Below are 21,095 nucleotides of genomic sequence, written 5' to 3'. Positions count from 1 at the left end.
CAATCAACTTTATATGTATGTACAAGCTATAATAAAAAAAATATGCATTTATTCATCAAATAAACACTTTAATGCATTTCACGTAATGTCGGATATTCAATGTTTCTTACAAACATCTAAACAAAGTTATAACCCCAATTAAGCTAAGTCAATGTTTGCTACAATATAAATTACCTGTCCCATGGTACAGATGTCTCAAAGGATTCAGCTACAATATAATATTCAAATCCCAAGTCCTGCAAATAGGTAAAAAATCTGTAATTTCACATTTCATTCAAATTCAAAGTCTAATAATGGGATGAAATTGTCAACTACTGTTTAGTATTCAAATCCGTAAAGCTCAAAATATATAAGGTGCAGATAAAACTAGTACCTGTTGTATGTAAACCATTACAAAGTTACTATGGAGTTCCTGTCTTGGTAAACACTGAAAACTCTAATGAATTTCTCTATAATAATAAATATAGATATAGGAAGATGTGGTGTGAGTGCCAATGAGACAACTCTCCATTCAAATAACAATTTAAAAAGTAAACCATTATAGGTCAATGTACGGCCTTCAACATGGAGCCTTGGCTCACACCGAACAACAAGCTATAAAGGGCCCCAAAATTACTAGTGTAAAACCATTCAAACGGGAAAACCAACGGTCTAATATCCACCAATCAATGCATATGATGACATATTGTTCCTTAATAATTCTAATTTTCCTTAAAGTACAAACTAGTTATTTGAAATTATAATTACCCTAAGATATGCAATTACAAATGTTAACATATAGCCTCTCTCTCCATTCTCAGCTCCAGCAGGCAGACCTCTGTAAAATTAATACAATTCAATGGTTTCCAATAAGCTGTTTATATGACAACATAATTGATGTATCTGTTAAATTAAGTCTAATATTTTTTTTCAAATCATAGATATTCTATCTGTAAAATGTACTACTTACTGATAAGAACAGATTTTTCAATAGTTTGCATAGTATTTACCTAAAACTTTCTAAAACAAAATTTGCTTATAAAAATGGATTTCAGTATTTTCACAATTTTTATGTATAAAATATATAGGAAATATATTAAAAAAGAAAAGACTTTTAGTTCAATTGTGTATATTGCTCACCCAAATTGTGCAGCAATTTCATATACTCTTTTTTCCTGTGCAGCAACTTCCTGTAATGAGACAGCAAATTATAGATTAACATGTCCATTAAACTTTAAAATTTTTAAAAATGTAAAAAACAATGCACAATTATAACTTCAAGAGTTTCATGGCTTTCAAATTGTTGGGTCTGAGCAATCCTGATGAAGGTAAAGCAGAAAAGCACATTGGAGTATTGGACTCACAAAAGTTTAAAGTTGAAGACTTGATTTTACAAGAAGACAAAACATTTGTACTACTAAAACATTCAATTAACATGATTAAGTTCATTTTGTCTATGATGGTTTTCTCAATGTTAAATACTGTACAGTGACCAATAATTGTTTTTTCATCTTCTTAATTTGAACTTTGGTGGAAAGTTTTCTCATAGGCAATAATACCCAATTTCCTTAATTTTATATCCTAGTCAGTAGTCTACTTGAGTATGTTAAAATGCAAAATAACAAAAAAACGGAACTCAAAGGAAAATTGAAATAAAAAAGTCCCTTAGAGTGTCTACTCACCTCATTTGTACCTTCAAACAATAAAGTAGCCACTGCCAACTTGTGTGGATCAAATCCTTTAAGTTTTGTAATGTAAAACTTTTTGATTCCCTCAATAAAACTTTGAAGGAGTGATTTACTCTCTGGTTTTAAAGCACTACCAAATTGGAACTGTTGATTGTCCATTAATCTTATAGATGCTGGAGCACATCGCTGAAAAAATACAGAATAAAATACTCACTGTTATAACTTTATAAAACAGACACAGAAATACGCTACATAAAAAATAAAGGGTATCATGAATTCTGACTAGTAGATAGATAGATTGTCAATTCTAATAGGAGACTTACAGCCTAAATCTTCTAATTTTAGAAGAATATGAAGGAGGGTTCTACATTTATATTTATATCCTATGTACTACTGTTGGATTTTTTTTTAATAAATTTCCTAGAATTACGTCTGATCCATCATACAAAAAATTAGGAAGGCTTCAGAAAATTTTGTAGGGAAAAAAATTAACTGTCATTTCTGATAAAATTCTTAGAAAAGTATAGGTTTGCTTTGATATATATATTAAAATGTAATATTTTTAATGCAAAATAATTCTAGTTATACAGTAGACTCCACCTAATCGGATATCGGCTAAACGAATATATCGGATATTGTAATATTATTTCAAAACACCGAACCATTCCCTATACATTTCAGTCAAAATACATCGGATAATCGAATATCGGTTATTAGAATATATCGGCTAATTGGATAGGAATATTCTTGAAAAGTGTTTGAAAACTATGTACAATCGAATATTTTGAAATAATTTCATATTTTTCTTGACAGGAAATGAAGCCGGAAGTTGCGCCATTACGAAATTTAAGAAAACTTCAGTACAGAAATGTTTCATTTTATTAATAAAACGATCTTTTATAGTCAAATAAAACATGTTTTTTCTTGTTGTCTTGTTTATATTATGAATCGGATATTATATTTTGCCTAAGATGTGTTTGTTATGTGTTTATCCAAATGTGATCGTTATCATTTACTTGGACCCATTTACTTCACAAACAAGGACACGACAGAAATAATAAACTGTGCGTGATGTTCATCAATATTTATTAAATATGAATGAAAAGTACCTCTTTCTCAACAATTTATTAAAATATATATAAAAGTCCCGTGTAAAAATAAGGAATCGTGTGTCAATAGCATATCCCAGGTGAAATAGAATTATGTAACTTGTACACACGTACGCCATTTTCCTAATTTACATAATATTCAGCTTTTTATTTTGAACCATGACAGATAAGATAGAAAAGTAAATTAATTCTACTGATCTTGATGTCCAATTTTATAATCATAAAAGTAGTTGTATTACTTGAAATTGGAAATGTGTTTCATAAATAAAAAACTGTAGAAAATTAGATCCGAGTTCGATCAACTTCTTAAGCTATTAATAGATTTACCTGTGGCCTACTTCCGAGAATTCATAGTTATTTTTAGCTTTTACCTGTTTTAACACACAAACGAAACAAATCACGCAAAAACAACAAGTCTCATTATTTAAGAGGTACATATTTTATTCAGATAATCAACACATAATTAAAAAATCAGCAGACTGATAGATAAACAAAAACGATACATTATAAAATCAACTGATCGATCTATTGCTCAATCAACCGAATTATCCGAACTTGTACCTGAAAAAGAAACATTGAGATTAGTTACAAATTTCCATTAATAAAGCAGCTATAATAGCTATTGGTATCTTAGGGTTGTGTCTGTCAATTTTGAAAAAAAAATTGGAGGAATATACGTTCATCGGCTAATTGAATATATCGGACAATCGGATATTTTTAGCTGACATTTTGGGTATCCGATTGGCCGGAGTCTACTGTAGTAAAAATATACATCGGCTCACCTGTCTGGCTACTTCTCTCATACAATTAACTCCATTCTCAAACTGTGGGAACACAATAGAACCATACTTTTTACATGTAGGTATTGGTCGGATCTTTAATGTTACTTCTGTTACTACACCTAATGTGCCTACAAAATAACTATATATGAACCAACTATTCTACTTTTTTTTATTTTGAATTGGCCCAAATATTCAGAAAAAAAAGAGAACTTCAACCTCCACAAAACAAACAGTTATAAATTTCATAAACATTGAATTTTAAAAAATTTACATAATTTACAATGAAACTTTTAGACTGAATATTCTGTTCAAATAAAACTCGCATAGGTTTATTTTAACCAGGGTAAGGTCAAGAAATTTTTTAGTTTCAATAAAATATTATTTTTTTTTTTTTAAAGTTGACTGCATCTTTTTAATTCATATTTTAATTGACATGTGCAATCGATAATTATAACACATTCAATATCTTACACTACAATTCTTTCTTGCATTCAATGATTGAGAAATTTTAATCATATTCTTAATGTCCAAAACACACTCATTTAACATCTTGCTATTTTCCTTCCGGGCTATTCCATTAAAATGTATGTGGCAGGGTAGGAAGGGATGTTTAATTATTGAATGTGGGTCATGGGTCTTTTTTCATTATGAGTCTATTACCATCATGCAAATTATCAAAAAAATTATTATAGGTTGTAGGAATATTTTGAAAGTTGTTTCCTACCTTCCCACCTACATTTTGATGTGATAGCCTTCAGCCATTTTCCACTTGTTTCATCAATGTATATATGGGTTTTTTTCTGTCATAAATATTATATTTTTGTGAAAATACTTCTCCTTTAACAAACATTTTTTTTCTTCATTCTAACAAATTCTGTCTGACTGACCTTCTGACCCCATGATGAAATGATGGATGTCCAATCCTGATGACATTCTAGGAACTTGACAACTCTTTTCCATTACACCCTTAGGTGTTACAAACTTAATATGGACGACCTGAAATAAAAAGAAACTTTGCAATCATTACAAATTAAAAATGTATTATCCTAGATTCAGACAAGTTACACAATTTTATTTACTAATAAGTTTGTACAAAATTTTGCCAGACAGGTCAAATTTTGAGCATGCACTAAGTTTAACCTAATGATCTTAAACAGCAGATCCTACTCAACTCAATCAACTCAACCTCTTTTGTAATTTTATCATTATACAGTACAAACCCACAAATATGCTATGATAAACTAAATAGGTAAATGGCCATCTGTTAAATCCCACTTCCCAAAAATAAATAAAATAAATAAAGTTCCTTTACACTAAGGGCTGTTCCAGAAAATACTATGTCCCCCCAGGGAAGGCAATTTTTTAAAATATTATGTGGGTGGTTGTATTTGAAATACCAAAATGCAAAGGGAGTGCTGTTCTAATTAAATTTTATTTCTGTGGGTGGTGGGGGTTAAAAAAAGTGCCGTCCCTGGGGGGGACATAGTATTTTCTGGAACAGCCCTAAAGATAAAGAACAGACATCAATTAAAATCTATTTAACTTCAGACCTATGCTTGTCTTGTATGTTTTTAAATTTTAGCTCATTTATGTTTTGGAGTTAAGTATGATGGCTATATTCAATTAACTAGTACACATTTTTATTTAGAGTTCAGCTGAGGCCCACCTCAGGGGGTAGGATTTTCTTGCTGCATTGAAGACCCATTTGTGACCTTCGGTTGTTATCTGCTCTTTGGTTGGGTGTTGTCTCTTTGACATATTCCCCATTTCTATTCTCAATCTAATTATGAAATATAAATATTATTCTATGAGATCTTGAACATTTTTGTCAGAAATATATAACTGATAATATCAGAAAGCTAGTCCTATAATATAAGACTCTGGAGGTTCATATCATTTACATTCAACGTTTTTTTATCGGATATTTTTTTTTACTATCAATGTTGAACCCCAGAGTCTTATAAAATTTGTCATTTTTTCTCGTAGCAAAAATTTAAATTAATATTCCACTGCCAAAACAAATAAAATTATTAGGAACAACCTAAATATGAATAAAAGTAACTTCTTACCGTATTAATTGTTAAAAATAATGTTCCTAATCCATCACTTTTATCCTGAGTTGACAAACAATTTTTTTCACGCCATTTTATTTCAAATATATGTGCCGATTCTTTATTTTAAGGATTTCGTGAACAAAACGAATTTGACGATAATATTAAGAACCAGTATAGAACAAAGTACGAAAACACGACCAATTGTAATGGTGTCATGCAATTATTGAGATAACCATAAAAAGTGCTGAGAGATTACGAATGGGGTTAACAGAATAGAGAACAATCGGCAAAAAACATACATAAAGAACAAAAAAAATATGGCATGGTTCTATTTTAACCCCCCCCCCCCCCCCCCCCCCCAGTTGAAAAGAACAATGTCCAAAATACAGTTATAAATGTCTTTGAAAATATGAGTTCATGTAACGGAGGCGTGCGAGCCAAATTCACAAAATAAATGTTCTCTAGTCAATAGAACGGGCGATGCGATGAATTTCTTTCGAAATACGAGTTCAAATGTTCATGAAATCTGCTAGCTGCTAACGGTATGAAGTTGCAATGTTCCATGAAAGTGCACCAGTGTGAGAGCGAGCGTGGCAATACATGATTTTCCAAGTACAGCTTCATAAAACAGAGGTGAGCTATTCACATTCACCAAATGTTCTTTAGTAAGTTGTTAAGCATCACAAGATATTAATTTCAAGTTGTGAGAGCGGGCCATACATGTCCTTCAAAATATGAGTTTATACAACGGAGTGAGGAAGCCAGTTATCTTGTCCAAGCTGTTAAGAATGAACATAAATCAATTGCGAGTCGTGAGAGCGGGCGAGGCGATAATCCTTTAAAATACGAGTTCATACAACAGTGAGCGAGCCATTTCTCATTCACCAAAAGTTCTCTTGTCCAAGTTGTTAAGCATCAGTAGAAGTTAATTTCTAGTTGTGAGGGCGGATGAGTAGATTAATATCTTTCAAAATACGAGTTCCAACAACGGGGGTGAGCGAGCCAATTCTCATTCACCAAACGTTTTCTTGTATATATCAATAGAAATAAATAATAGCTGGCGAGGCAATATTTGTATTGCAAAAACCGAGTTGTTACAAAGAATAATAGCAAGTTGTTAGAAGAGAAAGTTCTAGAAAGAATGCAATTTAAATCTCTGGGTGTTTTTAGAAACTCGTCCACTACATTTGCTCCTTTCTCGACAAGTAAAGTTTTTTAAACACTCTGCACAACATTTACAAGAAGGACACCGACAGTGCTGAAAAACGCATCCTTCGTCTTTCTTTGTATCTGATTTATCTTCTATGAAGTTGTCTACGGTCAATGCATTTACAATTTAACATCTGATACAAGTGCTGGTGCAGTTTATGATATCGCTTATATATTTGTCGGTGGCTTTAAGCGACAAAGTAAAGCTATCATGATAAAATAAAACTGAATCCATCCCTAGCGCATCTGTCAGCTTATTGCCAATATAATAGGACAACACTGATTTTGGACATTTGATATTTAAACTTTTCATCCTTGTATGTTGATCTCGCAATTTTACCTTAGTTTTTTTGTGTGATGTCTCATTGAAGAGCTTAAAGTATTATTATTGTTTGAATATGACAAGAAGAAAATAAGTTTTTTGGAAATAGTACATGAAGTCGTTTAAAATTATAAATAAGAAAAAGAAAGGGAAAAGTGGCCGCCAGATTAACAGCACAAGAAACATGAAAGATATTGTAATGCATAAATTCAAATTTATAAAATTATTGGTTTGCGTAATTTGTGTAATATTCATATCATTTGAATCACTTTTTAACATGTTACACAATACTTATAGAATCACATTTTACAGTTTATTTATTTACATTTGACCCCAGACTGCTTATTACCGGTGAGCTATGTATTAAATGTATAACTAGATATACATATATAACTAGATATACATATATATTGAATTAATTTGTGAATCTTTTTACAAAGCTTAGGTAGCAAGTCGACCAAAGCTTTACTCTACAAGCATTATGCAATTAGCCCTAATCAAAATTGAAATGAATGAATGAATTCTTTATTTGCAAAGCAGTAGTTACATGCTATAGCAACACAAACATATTTACATTGTGACACACAATAAACAACAGAGAACAATTTCATAAGATAGTACAATAGAAAAATGATCAACTTATTAAATGTGATCTAATCTGCCAGGCAGATTTCAAATAATTACATAATTTTCCAACTAAAGATCTAGATTTGGTTTGATACAAATACATAAGTTTTGTCACATTTGGCCATGAACAGTAATAATTTGGTAAAAACTGCAGTCGTTCATGCCTATACGCAGGACACACTAGAGTAAAATGGTACTCATCTTCAACACTTTTCATATTACAGCAAGTACATAATCTGTTTTCTCTTAGTATATTTGTATAACGGCCTATCTCAACATTTAACTTCATAGTACCACTACGTAGCTTTGTGAAAAAATGTGAATTATAGTTATAATCTACGTAATCTTCAAAACAAAAATCTAATTTTAAAATTCTGTACATAGTAAGTTTCTCACAGTCCTGCATAGATGCAGACCAGCTTTGAATATATTGATCTTTTAATCTAGTTTTTATTACATCTAATGATATATTCATACCAGACTGCTGGTACCATACAAAGTTTAAACCAATACTAAACAATAGGTCACGAACATTAGAAACCCAATTAGTTTTACCAGTATTTGCATCTCTGAGTAACAATATATAGATATCATACACAATAAGTGGTTTATGAGTTACAATTTTTAACCAGTATTTTAAAACTTTTTGTTTTCTTATTACATACATTGGCAAACGCCCTAGTTCGCCATATAAAAATACATTTGGCGTACTTTTACCCAGTTTCAAAATAGATCGACAAAAACGGTTATGAATAATTTCAACATCATTTCCACGATGGAAACCCCAAATTTCCGAGGCATAATTTATCACAGACGCAACCATACTATCGAACAAATCACATTTCTTTTTCTTCGTCAAGTATAAACCATTTGTAGAATTATTCAGAGCTGCCAAAGATCGTGAACCTTGTAAGGCTAATCTCTTCTGTGTTTTTAAAAATTTTCCATTACATTGTATCAGCATACCAAGATATATATACGAATCGACAATTTCTAGTTCTTCGTTGTTATAGAAAATTTTTGCAGTTACGGGTTGCCAGCCATTTTTGAATACAACAACTTTCGTTTTGTTAATATTCACTTCTATATTCGATTTATTACAATAAATAAGTAGTTTATCAAGTAGTTCCTGTAGAATTTCAGGAGATTTCCCAAATAATATAGTATCGTCTGCAAATAGTATTAAGTATATCAGAACTTCATTAATGTTAACTATGTCAGCTGAAGGACTGATGTTCATGTCTTCAATCAAGTCATTTATAAAAAATAAAAACAGTAAAGGTGATAAGGGCTCCCCTTGTTTTACACCAAGAAAATTTTCGAATGAGTCGGACAGTAAATCGGCAGTTTTGACACGCATTTTTACAGATGAATATACTGATCTAACCATAGTTACAAATTTTGAGCTAACACCACTTCGTAATAGTTTATAAATGAGAATCCTCCTGCTAATTTTGTCGAACGCTTTACAGAAATCCACAAACGAACAATAAAGTTTTTGTTTATTTTGAAGTGTATGCGAAATTATTCCAAATAAAATAAATATAGCGTCTACAGTTGACTTGCCGGGTCTAAATCCAAATTGGTTATCGATTAATATGTCTTCTTCTTCGGACCAACTGAGTAAACGATTTGTCAAAATAGTAGTATAAAGTTTCGATAAAACACTGATCAATACAATCGGACGATAATTATTAGGATCGGATAGATCACCACTCTTTGGGACAGCAACTACTAGACATTCTGACCATGAATCTGGGTATATTCCCGAACTATAAATGTAATTAAACAGAGTCTTTAATATTGGCGCAAATACGTCAGGACATGCAGAAAACATTTCACTTATTAGTCCATCGTTACCTGAACTTTTACCGGACTTCATTTTTTTTATTGATGCTACTACTTCGTCTTCAGTTATATCAGAGTCTAATTGTGTAACATTTATATCGCCAAATACCGTATTGTCTATGAGATTACGAACTTCTTCACATAGATCCTCCGAATTGTCTCCTAGTATTGACTCAAAATGTTTCATCATGGTTTCGTTATCAATTTTACACTTGTTGTTCACTTTTCGTTTTAACGACGACCAGAACTTTCGCGGTTCGGTACTAGCTAAGTCGCAAAGTTCGATACCTTTTTGACGTTTGTATTTAAATTGTGCTTTTCGTTTCATTTTATTATAGTTGTTTCGTGAAATAACGTATGCCTTTCGGTTGACGTCTGACAGGTGATGTTGGAAAAAGTTTCTAGCCACATGAAAATCTTTACGTGCAATCGCACAATTGTTATCAAACCACTCGTTGTTAGGCCTAACTTTGATTTCATCTTGGTGTATTAACACAGATCTACCAAAAACTTTATTAGCACTATCAAATAAGATGTTTGTAATTTCTTTAACAGCATGATTTAAGTTATTTTCATTGGTAATGTTACTCACTATAGACAATAAATTATTTTGTTCTTGTAGTATAATATCTATATATTCTTTAGATCTTTTTATATCCCACTTTATGTAATTGCGAATCTTTGGAAACGATAACTCCGGTCTGAAATTTCGAAATTCAAGTTCAAATAATAATGGAGCGTGATCAGAAAATTCGTTGAAATTCAGCACATCAAAATTCTTAATAAGTTTATAATCGCTAGGTGAAACAAGTAGGTAGTCGTTGACACTCCTGCCATTCATTGTACAAAATGTAAATTTTCCAACACAATTTCCGAGTCTTCCATTAGCAATAGTAAGTTCTGTATTATAACATAACTGTAAAAGTTTTCGACCAAATGCGTTCACGGTTTTGTCTACGGAGTGCCTTTTCGGAACAATCGGGGTTTCCACGTGGTCTACACTTTCTAAATACAGATCTAAGTTATCATTTGATAAAACATCATCAATTTCACCAATACGACTATTTAGGTCGCCACACACTAAAAATGAACCCTTTTCTTTATACTCTAAACAAATACGTTCTATAATATCATAAAAATCAACATCACATTTGTTATAAAAGTTTGATTTTTCATGTGGAATATAAGAAAAACATATGTAGATGTCATTTGCAGTATTAAAAAATTCATGATTTAGTTTAATTACAACAATACCACATTCTATCTCTCTATCTATAGAAATACCATCTGATAACTTTGTTTTACAAAAAATAGCTAATCCACCTTCACTTCGAGTACCAATTTTAACATTTCTATTCAAACATATAAGTTTCACAAAACCTTCTATTTCTATAATATTTTTCTCTTGTAACCAAGTTTCACATAAAAACAAAATTTCGTAAGTATTTACAAAATTCAAAAAACCATTGTCTTCATAACAAGAATTTAAACCATGTACATTCCAACTTAAACATTTTAAATTGCTCAATTGTTCCCTGTGATGCCCCTATGGGACATACTCTTTACCACCCACAAAAAGTTTGTCCTTCACAAAATATGCCTTGATATCCCTAGAGCGCAGTTCCTTCAGCAATGGTAATTTTTCTTTTCTACGTTTTTGTATTTCTAACGGTAATTGTTCAGAAATTCCAAAAGGTGAATCTTTCAAATTCTTTGAACTTTTCTTTACAAGATCCCGCATCTCAAAATTTGCAAACTTTACCAGGATTGGTCTCTTTTTTTCAGCTTTTTTTCCTAATCTGAACGAATCAAGTATTGTAATTTTATCTGCAGGGTTTTCAATTTTTAAGTATTTACTACAAAATTCAAAAACCACATCCGCACACAGGTCTGTTTCATTTTCCGGAATATTGTAAAATATAAGATTATTTCTCATAGAACTCATATGGACATCAGTTAACTCATTTTGTAACCTGTCATTTTCCTTTTTTACTTGGTCTATTGTTTTGCTTAACTTTTCATCATTCACATGGTTGTTTTTTAACTTCTTTGCTAATTTGTCAACTTCAGTTTTAATATTTGATATAGAGGTTTTTTGCGTTTCAAATTCGTTACTGATATACTGTGTACTGGACTCGATCTGACAAAAACGGTCGTCTAATGCCTTTGTTGTGTTTTCTAAAAGGAGATGTGGTATTGAAGCCGATGAGACAAAATAATGTTACATTAACAAGAGTTTAAAATGAAGTTGATGTAAGCAGTTTATACCACATGGCCTTCCGCGAGAGGAAAAAAGACGCTGTAGTGCAAATCTCCAACATGAAAAAAAATCTGTAAAGAAAGTAAATCGAGAAAGCCAACTGCCTTATTCGTGTATGTAATAATAGTCACCATTTCCAGCTTTGACCATTATTTTCATTACACAGGGTTTTTTTCCTTCAATAACTCCTTGTAGAAATTATCACCGTGTAATTCCTGTTATCATCGGGACATAGCATTCATTTATACAACCATCCTTTACCTTTTTATGAATACTAAATGGACGTCTCTTAAGGGTTTAGAAAGATTTGATGGTAAGCTTCCTTTTCTATTGATGACGAAATAAAAATTCAACATTCATAATCATCTTAAAGTCAAAACAAAATTCGTTTTCCAATGAATATTCTGGAATATGTACAACTGATTAACATTCGGAAAGACCTGCGGAACTTCTCGTACTTGATCCGCTTGACAATTTGAAATAAGGGGGGACAGTTTGAAAAGTGGTTAAAAAAAAGGATATAAATCCAACATATGATAAGGTAAGTCATTTTATTTATTATTTGAGATGTTCACTTGAAAGGATAGTGACATAAGTAAACTTAAAACTTCCGTAAACATTGTCAAATTGTCGTTCAAAGTTCCCACAAAAATTCGTTGGGAATCCACTACGAGAAAATGGATACTTGTTATAAGACTCTGGGGTTCAACATTGATAGTAAAAAAAAAATATCCGATAAAAAACGTTGAATGTAAATGATATGAACCTCCAGAGTCTTGTTCAACATTGATAGTAAAAAAAAAATATCCGATAAAAAACGTTGAATGTAAATGATATGAACCTCCAGAGTCTTATATTATAGGACTAATCAGAAAGCATGATAGCTGAAAATTAATGAGAGTAACTTTCAACTCTTAAGTTTAAAATATTTTTGAATCTTTCATAAAAATCTTACTATATCTTCTATATTGCCATAGATATTCTTTTTCATGCCTGATGCTCTGGTAGCTACCCATCCTCCTAGAGAACTAAACTCCATAGAATCTGGTTCATGCCCTGTACAAAATCCTTTTTCAGATAACTGAAAATAACAAATATTTACAACATTGAATGCAATCAAAACATGCTAATTTTATTATTGAAAAAAAAAAACCCCAACTCTTTCCTATATAGTGAACAAAGCTTAAACATAATGGTTAAATTTTGAAAGTGTGTCTGGATGATAAATTATTTTTTTGAAGGTGTATCTGGATGAAAAATTTACTTTTTTTCACTACATATTTCTTAATATTTGCCTTTTTATGTTATTTTGAAAACTCTGAAATTAAAAACTAGCGGCTCTAAAGAGCCTGTGTCGCTTACCTTGGTCTATGTGCATATCATAAACTAAGGACATAGATTGATTCATAACAAAAACTGTTTTTGGTGATGGTGATGTGTCTGGAGATCTTCAACTACCCTAACTGAACATTCTTGCTGCTAACAATTATCTCTATATATAATGAACCTAAGAATCTATCCCAGTAGTTAAAATATATTGTAAAAATTTACCAGATTTATACAAATTGTTAAAAATTGACTATAAAGGGTAATAACTCCTTAAGGGGTCAACTGATCATTTTGGTGATGTTGTCTTATTTGTAGAACTCACTTTGCTGAACACTATTGCTGTTTACAGTTTATCTCTATCTATAATAGCATTCAAGATAATAACCAAAATATGCAAAATTTCCTTAAAATTATCAATTCGGGGGCAGCAAGCCAACAGCCAATTGTCTGATTAATCTGAAATTTCAGGGAAGAAATAATTTTACCTCTTGTCAGATTTACTCTAAATGCTTTGGTTTCAGAGTTATAAGCCAAAATCTACATTTTACCCCTATGTTCTATTTTTAGCGATGGCAGCCATCTTGGTTGGTTGACGCAGTCACTCACACATATTTTAAACTAGATACCCCAATGATGATTGTGGCTAAGTTTGGTTAAATTTGGCCCAGTAGTTTCATATGAGAAGATTTTTGTAAAAGTTAACGAAGACGACAGACAACAGAAAACGGACAACAGACGACGGCCGACAAGTGATGAGAAAAGCTCACTTGAGCTAAAAATCGGTGCAGTATTGACCTAGCAGTACAAAATGATAGCAGATGAATTGAATCAACATCTTTTTTGGTATATATTTTAAATCTCAACCTGAATGCTTGACTTACCCTTCGTTCTAGATCTTGACCTATTATGCCAGCTTCACAACAAGCTGTTAAATTCTTTTCGTCAACCCAAAGTATTTTGTTCTGAAACAATAATAAATGCATCAGATTGTTACATTTTCTTAAGGTTATATCCAGACAAACGAATGCACAAATTTACTATTGTTTTCAAGTGAAAAAAAATCAAAAATCTTCTGTATAACAAATTTTCTTCAGTATAATATAAGTGCTTGAATAATACAGTCAGGTAATGTGCCTTAATAATACTGCAAGTATTCAAGGTATAAACAAGTTTGCCTAATCTTCAATTAGTTTCAGACAATCATTTAAAAATGTGTGCAGCAATGTTAATTATTTATGATAATTTATAACTAATATGAATAAATTATAGACCTTATAGATTTTATCAAATGAAGAGCACTCACCATCTTGATACTTCTATTCCCATTGTTATTTATTTTTTATTTATTTTTATTTATTTATATTTATTTTCTGATTTAATTTTTTTTTAAATATAAACTATTTAAGCCTGGTTCACACGTACATTTAATTTAAATTGAATTTGAATCGAATTCACTAATCGCGTTCACACACTCTTCTACTTTACTTCATATTGATTTGAATTGGCTAATTCAAATTATCCAATTCGCATTAGAAATATGTTTTTGTTAATACGAATTTAAGTTAACGTCTATCAGACAGTAAAGTGAATTTGATGCACTTTTTTATTTGAATTAGAATTGACGTTAGGACGTAAAACGTTTCGAATGCAAATTAAACTAATTCGAATTAGATAATGCGAATCAAATTTGAATTACGTGTGAACTCAGCATTAATAACTGAACCAAATTTTAGTAAAATTGTGCAAGTAGATTTTACACAAAATATTCATCAAGGAAAACTGCAGATTTCTGGAATTTTGAATATCTTAAGCTGTTTTAACATTCTTTTGACTTGAAGAGTTAAGTCTCTTTAGTATTGCCTACTCCATAATTGTCTTTAGATCCCATTGCATTTATCTCAATAAAATATACATACCATTTGTGATGTGTCAAGGGAGATAATCATTCTTTTTTCTCCCGACGGACATTCTAGAGCAGACGATACACTTGTTCCACCTGAAAAGAGTTTTTATAAAAAATTAAACTTGTTCGACTTGAAAAATAGGTTTTATAGAAAAAATGATTAAAGTAGGTGAATTTAAACTACTGTGAAAGTACTTTTATTCGTGGGGTACCAATTTTCGTGGTTTTCGTGGATGACTCAATCCATGAATAAACAACCATTGTCCAAATCAAAACATGGAAAGATCCCCATGAAGGTGTGACTACTGATATGTTCCAGAGAATATATTGAACAACCTCGAATCTGAGAATACTTTAATATCAGTCACAGAACTACAGTACGCCCAGAGAGTATGTAATCGCGAACTCTAATCACCGATTTCCGTGTGTAGCGGATTGACACCGCGAATCACAGATTATACTCCCAATTTCCTCCAAAGATTCCCTCCCAACACCGAGTGGCTGTTAATTGGTTTATTGCCCATCGTATGAACTGAAAATTAATGAAGCGTGACAACATCATCGGATTAGCCAGATTTATTACCTTTGTACATTTAATCGATCTTGATTGCACCTGTGTTCTTTAAAATACGGTATTTAAATGTCCTTTCATTGTCAGATAAAAGTGTGACATTTTTATTTAAAATAAGATAATTATTTTTGTATGTATATCCCCATGTCATTGTCTTATGACAGGCAACATACAACGTATAAAAATACGAATAAAACACTTATTTTGCAGTGGCGTAGCTGAGTTATTTTAACGTGTACGCCCGAACCTTGGCGAGGGACATGAGGGGTGCCAACCGCTCAATGATAAAGCACCTGCTGGTAGTGTGTTCGTAAAGGACGAAGCCCCCGAAAGCTATCGAGAATGAGATACCGTAATGATTCCTGTTAGTAAAAAATCATTGATAGCAACATACTTAAGGAAACGATGATAGTACGTCGGAAGGGGACGATAAATCATTGACTCGTTTTAAGAGAGAGCCATATCTCTTGCACGTTAAAGACACCCTTGTAGATTTCGAAAAAGAGTAGGCTAATGCTGCTACAAGGCAGCACTCGCACCCGCAAAGTGGAAAGGGATTAATATAAGTTGCAAAACTTGTTTCCCAATCCACTATACATAAATATGTTTAGATTATAACATACTTTTGAATCTAAATGGTTTATTTGTTTTGGTTAAATTTTGTAATATGTTAACTTTATATTCATCGTATTAACCTGGAAGGTAGCTGGTAATGTTCATTGGTTTTACAGAAAACGTCCAAACCAATATCACTTATAAATAAGTTTAAAGGATGCCGTTAGTGAGCATACAATCGACAAAAGCACCTTTTAATGAACACGAAAACTGAAATATCTATTAAAGAGGGGAAATATAAAAAAAATAATTCTGAAACACCTAGGATTTCTTGACACAAAAAGTGAATCAATTTATCGTTCCTTTAAAGGGATTTAAAAAAAAATCTAAAATTTTCGTTTGACGTTTTTTTTTCTTGATCTGGAATATTTCACGACAATCTATGAAAGGTTTATAAATTGAGCATGTAAAACAATTAATTGCGTTAAGAATAGTACGGCTATCTGTCTATCAGAAAAGAACAGAAAAATGAATGAAAACAAATGCTTTCAAAATTTCAGCTTTAGACATTCAGCATTTTCATAAAATTCGTTGAAGGTTTGACAAGAAGTTAACTGTAATTGAGAAAATAACAAAATGTAAGCCAAAACTGTGACCACTTATTACTTGCAGAAAGAAATACATTTTGTCCTTAAAATGCAGGAAAATAAAAGATATAATTGCATAATTATATTGCTCTGAATACTCTTTTGATCATAAACAGTTTCTGTTCATCTTTCGTAAAATTTCACGGAGGGTCATTCAAAAGACTTTATCCACATTCGGAACCCAAATATTGACGCCACTTTGTCTCGTTTTTGGGACATAAATCACAGGCTCGACAAAAATACAAACATCATATCGAATCTGAGCAGATAGTGAATTGCTTTTTAAAAATACAAGAAAAGTACGTAGAATTCATAGTAGAATCAGACTTTTACAAAAGATTTCAACAAATAAATTAAATGATCTATTTGAGTAAATTTAGTCCCTTTTTATTCAAAATTACAATCCATTGAAAAAAGACGCACAAGGCTGGTGTGCTTTTGACCAGTTTTTATTATTTTATGTCGATTATTTGTTTTATTTTCAAAATTCAAGTGTACGCCCGGGCGTTTTGACGTAAACGCAGCTACGCGCATGTTTTGTATTTTCATTATAGCTGATCCGGTCATAATTTTTGTTTTTTCAACAAAGATGATTTTACCACAATCAGAACCTTTTATGACCTACTCAGTGAGCAATATTCGGTTCATTAATAGTTCAATATTATATAATTAATATCAACTGGCTTAAATCAAAATTATGTTTTTACGGTTATATGTATGAGCAATATTCGGTTCATTAATAGTTCAATATCATATAATTAATATCAACTGGCTTCAAACAGAATGATGTTTTTACGGTTATATGTTCAATCTAAATTAAACCCAAGAGTTAATTTATCAGATCAACAAGTGAACTCTGTTTAATACTTTCAATTTATTTTGAAATGTAAAATATTATGTTTCACTACCTCGCTAGATTACCGACTTGAAATATTTGAATTTAAAAAAGAAACTGTAAAGTGACAAATAGTTTTGTATGCATGCAATGTGGCAGCCCAATATTCATAAATACTGAAATGATTTCGCCGCCTAGACACAACACAATAATCACAACCTTATTTATTTATATAGAGAAAAAAATCATGTGTTTTTTGTCCGTAATGATCTGTTATTGATCTTTAATTATTTAAAATAAAATTGGATTACCGCAATCCGTCCGTATCTTACTGCTTGTTAAAATCCTCGGCGAAATATAAAAAGAAGTATTTCAACAATTTATAAAATAGAATATTAAAATGAAATTATATTGTATTTCAAGAAAGAAATATGTAAAAAAAAATGTGGATCGGATTTTTACGATATCGACAAATTTTCACAGAGGGTCTCTACCAACGCCCATTAGGAACTGAACAACATGCATCCTGTTTTCATCTACCATTAATATATAGTGTTGACTATGGATGTATAAATAATGTCCGGTTTTATGTCCTCTGTTGACTGAGAAATGTAAAAATAAAAGACTGATGTTGGTTTATTCAGAAAAGGAATATAATTTACAATCCGGTTAATCAATTGTAAAAGGACCTTCTAGAGCCTCAATCTTAACGCACACACATTTATGTCAATTTTTTACAAAGCAAGTTTAAACCTTGAATGAACTTTCCCACGGTTATCCAGAAAGGTCACCTGAGTTTACTGTTACATGATACTATTTCCCGCCAAATAAAAAAATTGATGTCACTATTTTTAGCATTCAATATTGTGAGTGAAGTCAAGTTCAAGTTCAACTACGCACTGTTGATCACTGAGATGCGTATCTTCTTCCCATGGCAATTAATTGCTTTAAAAATATTTAAAGATCACTCTTCTAAATACAACACAAAAATTTGCATTCATTGTGCGTAAATGAATATTATGCAACGACAAGTTGATGCAGCTATAGAAGTAATCCTGTTGTAGCCGAAATGTATTATTTATCCTAAAGTAGTGCTAACAAACCGTGAAGAGAAAATGCCGTAGACTTATTAAGCACAAGGAATGGTGAATAGTATTTTCTTTTTTTCTTGCATATTGCAAATACAAGTTTTAAAACGTTATTTTCTTTCTTTCTCACATTTTATACCTTCAGCGTTAATTTCGTTTATTTTCACGCAAGTATGTCTCTTTTCGTAACTTAAGTTATATAAATTACCGATAAAATAAATCGAGATCATAATCAAGTTTAGATTTTTTTTATAAAACTTTAATGCAATTGTAATCATTAACAACAACCTTTTGCTTTTTAAAACTTTTATTTTGTAATCGTAAAATGGAAATTACGTAGACTTATTAGCATAACAGATAGTGAATAATACTTTCTTTTTTACTTGTATAAACAATTATGAGACCTGTAATTTTTCTTAACACTGCCTAAATTTATTCAGCGTTAGTCTCTGTTTATTGTTACACAATTATATCTCTTTACTAAGTAAATTATATATTTATTAACTGATAAAAAACGGAAGTCAAAATCAAATATAGTTTGTTTTTAAAACTTGATTTAAATGTACAGAGTCAGTGCAATTAAAAGAATTAACAAACAACGTTTTGATTTTTACTTTATCTTTCAATTGTTTCAAGCAATCAGATATAAACTGATAATCAATAGACGGGAAATGCAATTGTTTAATTACATAAGAAATCTCGCATACCTTGACTGTCGCTTGCCGGCATAGATCAGAAGGATTAGGGCAATTAATTACCTGGTGTGACACCGCGTCACTCCAGACTGGGAGAGATGTCGCTAATACAATAAACAAAAGATAACGGATTTACGCGAAAGTCGGAGGGAATACTCCCAAATTTCTCCGAGAATTTAGGGAGTGATGTCGGAGTTTCCTGGTGTAACACCAGAAAAAAACTCGGTGTATGGAGTATGGGATGGCTTTCGCGAAAACTGTACTGTACAACTCTATGCAGGATTATACCCATTTAATCTTTAATAATCTAAACTGTACAACTTTTGATCTCTTAATTCTCATGAAAAAGTTTTTTTTTTATGAAAGTCAGATTTCCGGTATTGATATGCAAGTATGATAAAGTGTTCATTTTATATCCTCATAATTCTCATACATATGGGAAATAATAATTTCATGCTGGGCTTGAATTATTTGACAATATTATTATAGATACGTTTATAGCATTTGTTTATAATACTGATTTCTTTAGGTGACATGTTTATGGCCTAATTAACACCTTTGATGGTCCTTAATCTGTTGATCACTTTACCTTGGGTTAATAAGTCTTGTCACTACGATATACACAGGTCAATGTTTACTTTGCAATTTCCTTTAATCCAGAATATTTGTAACCTACATTTCTAAAAGATTTATTTTTTACTTTTTTAGAAAACTGAAATCCACGAATTTAAAACTCCTCGAACATGTAAATATTGGTCAAACCACGAAAATTGATACCCACGAATTTAAATACTTTCACAGTACCTTTACAAATATTTATATGAAAAATAATAAGAAATATTCCAGAACAAAGAAAACATTAAATGTAAATTATGTCATATTTATAGAGAAATCTGAAATAAACATGATGATAAACACATTTTCTCTTTGAAATATTTGCTTATAATGGAATATGTGGAAGCTTTCTTTCATAAACATAAGTTTTTTTTTAAATGAAACAAAGAGTTACAAAAAAGCAGATGAGATAGGCAGAACTAGTTTTTGCGAACATCAATTCAAAAGTAGCAAACTGTCTGATAAATAAAATCCAAACTTTTTTCGACATTCAAACTGATTGTTATCTTACCTCCAAAAGGAATCAACACAACATTATGCCTACAACAAAGTTCTACTATCTTTACAACTTCATTATGACTGGCTGAAAAAAAGAGTTACAATATCTTAAAATATGGAAAATAGCTTAATGATTTACTGTCATTTAACATGTTCAAGGCATGCATGTGGACCTTCCAATATAAAAATATAATTTTTACTTCATTAACATTCTATTCCATTCTTAGATAATCAAGGATTCAAAACAATCGTTAATAAATAGTTATCAAAGGTACCAGGCTTATAATTTGATATGCTTTCACACATTTTTCTTCTTCTTAAGACTCATATACAAGGCGATAGGACATGCCCCTGGAATAGGCTTAAAAATATGTGAACAGGTTGAGGAAAACTATCAAAAATATTTCATTGTCATCTTTCTTGGTGTTCTCGGTTGTGTTTTTGTGGATCAACAGTTTTTCATCTTTTGACACTTTGAGAT

General features: G+C 31.1%; 1 protein-coding gene across 1 annotated transcript in view; it reads right to left on the bottom strand.

Annotated features, from left to right (window-relative positions):
* LOC134707604 (alkyldihydroxyacetonephosphate synthase, peroxisomal-like) overlaps positions 1 to 21,095 on the bottom strand; it is a 34,953-nt gene that overhangs the window by 6,369 nt on the left and 7,489 nt on the right. The window contains exons 6-15 of the mRNA XM_063567533.1: positions 20,628 to 20,699; positions 15,124 to 15,203; positions 14,089 to 14,169; positions 12,834 to 12,959; positions 4,446 to 4,554; positions 3,559 to 3,686; positions 1,662 to 1,853; positions 1,120 to 1,169; positions 748 to 817; positions 175 to 236 (exon numbers count right to left, since the gene is read on the bottom strand). Of these exons, the coding sequence (XP_063423603.1) occupies positions 175 to 236; positions 748 to 817; positions 1,120 to 1,169; positions 1,662 to 1,853; positions 3,559 to 3,686; positions 4,446 to 4,554; positions 12,834 to 12,959; positions 14,089 to 14,169; positions 15,124 to 15,203; positions 20,628 to 20,699 (970 nt within the window). The remainder of the gene's footprint in view (positions 1 to 174; positions 237 to 747; positions 818 to 1,119; positions 1,170 to 1,661; positions 1,854 to 3,558; positions 3,687 to 4,445; positions 4,555 to 12,833; positions 12,960 to 14,088; positions 14,170 to 15,123; positions 15,204 to 20,627; positions 20,700 to 21,095) is intronic.

This window comes from Mytilus trossulus, chromosome 2 (assembly GCF_036588685.1).
Source record: "Mytilus trossulus isolate FHL-02 chromosome 2, PNRI_Mtr1.1.1.hap1, whole genome shotgun sequence".
Taxonomy (NCBI): domain Eukaryota; kingdom Metazoa; phylum Mollusca; class Bivalvia; order Mytilida; family Mytilidae; genus Mytilus; species Mytilus trossulus.
This window is presented reverse-complemented; position numbering and strand designations above follow the sequence as displayed.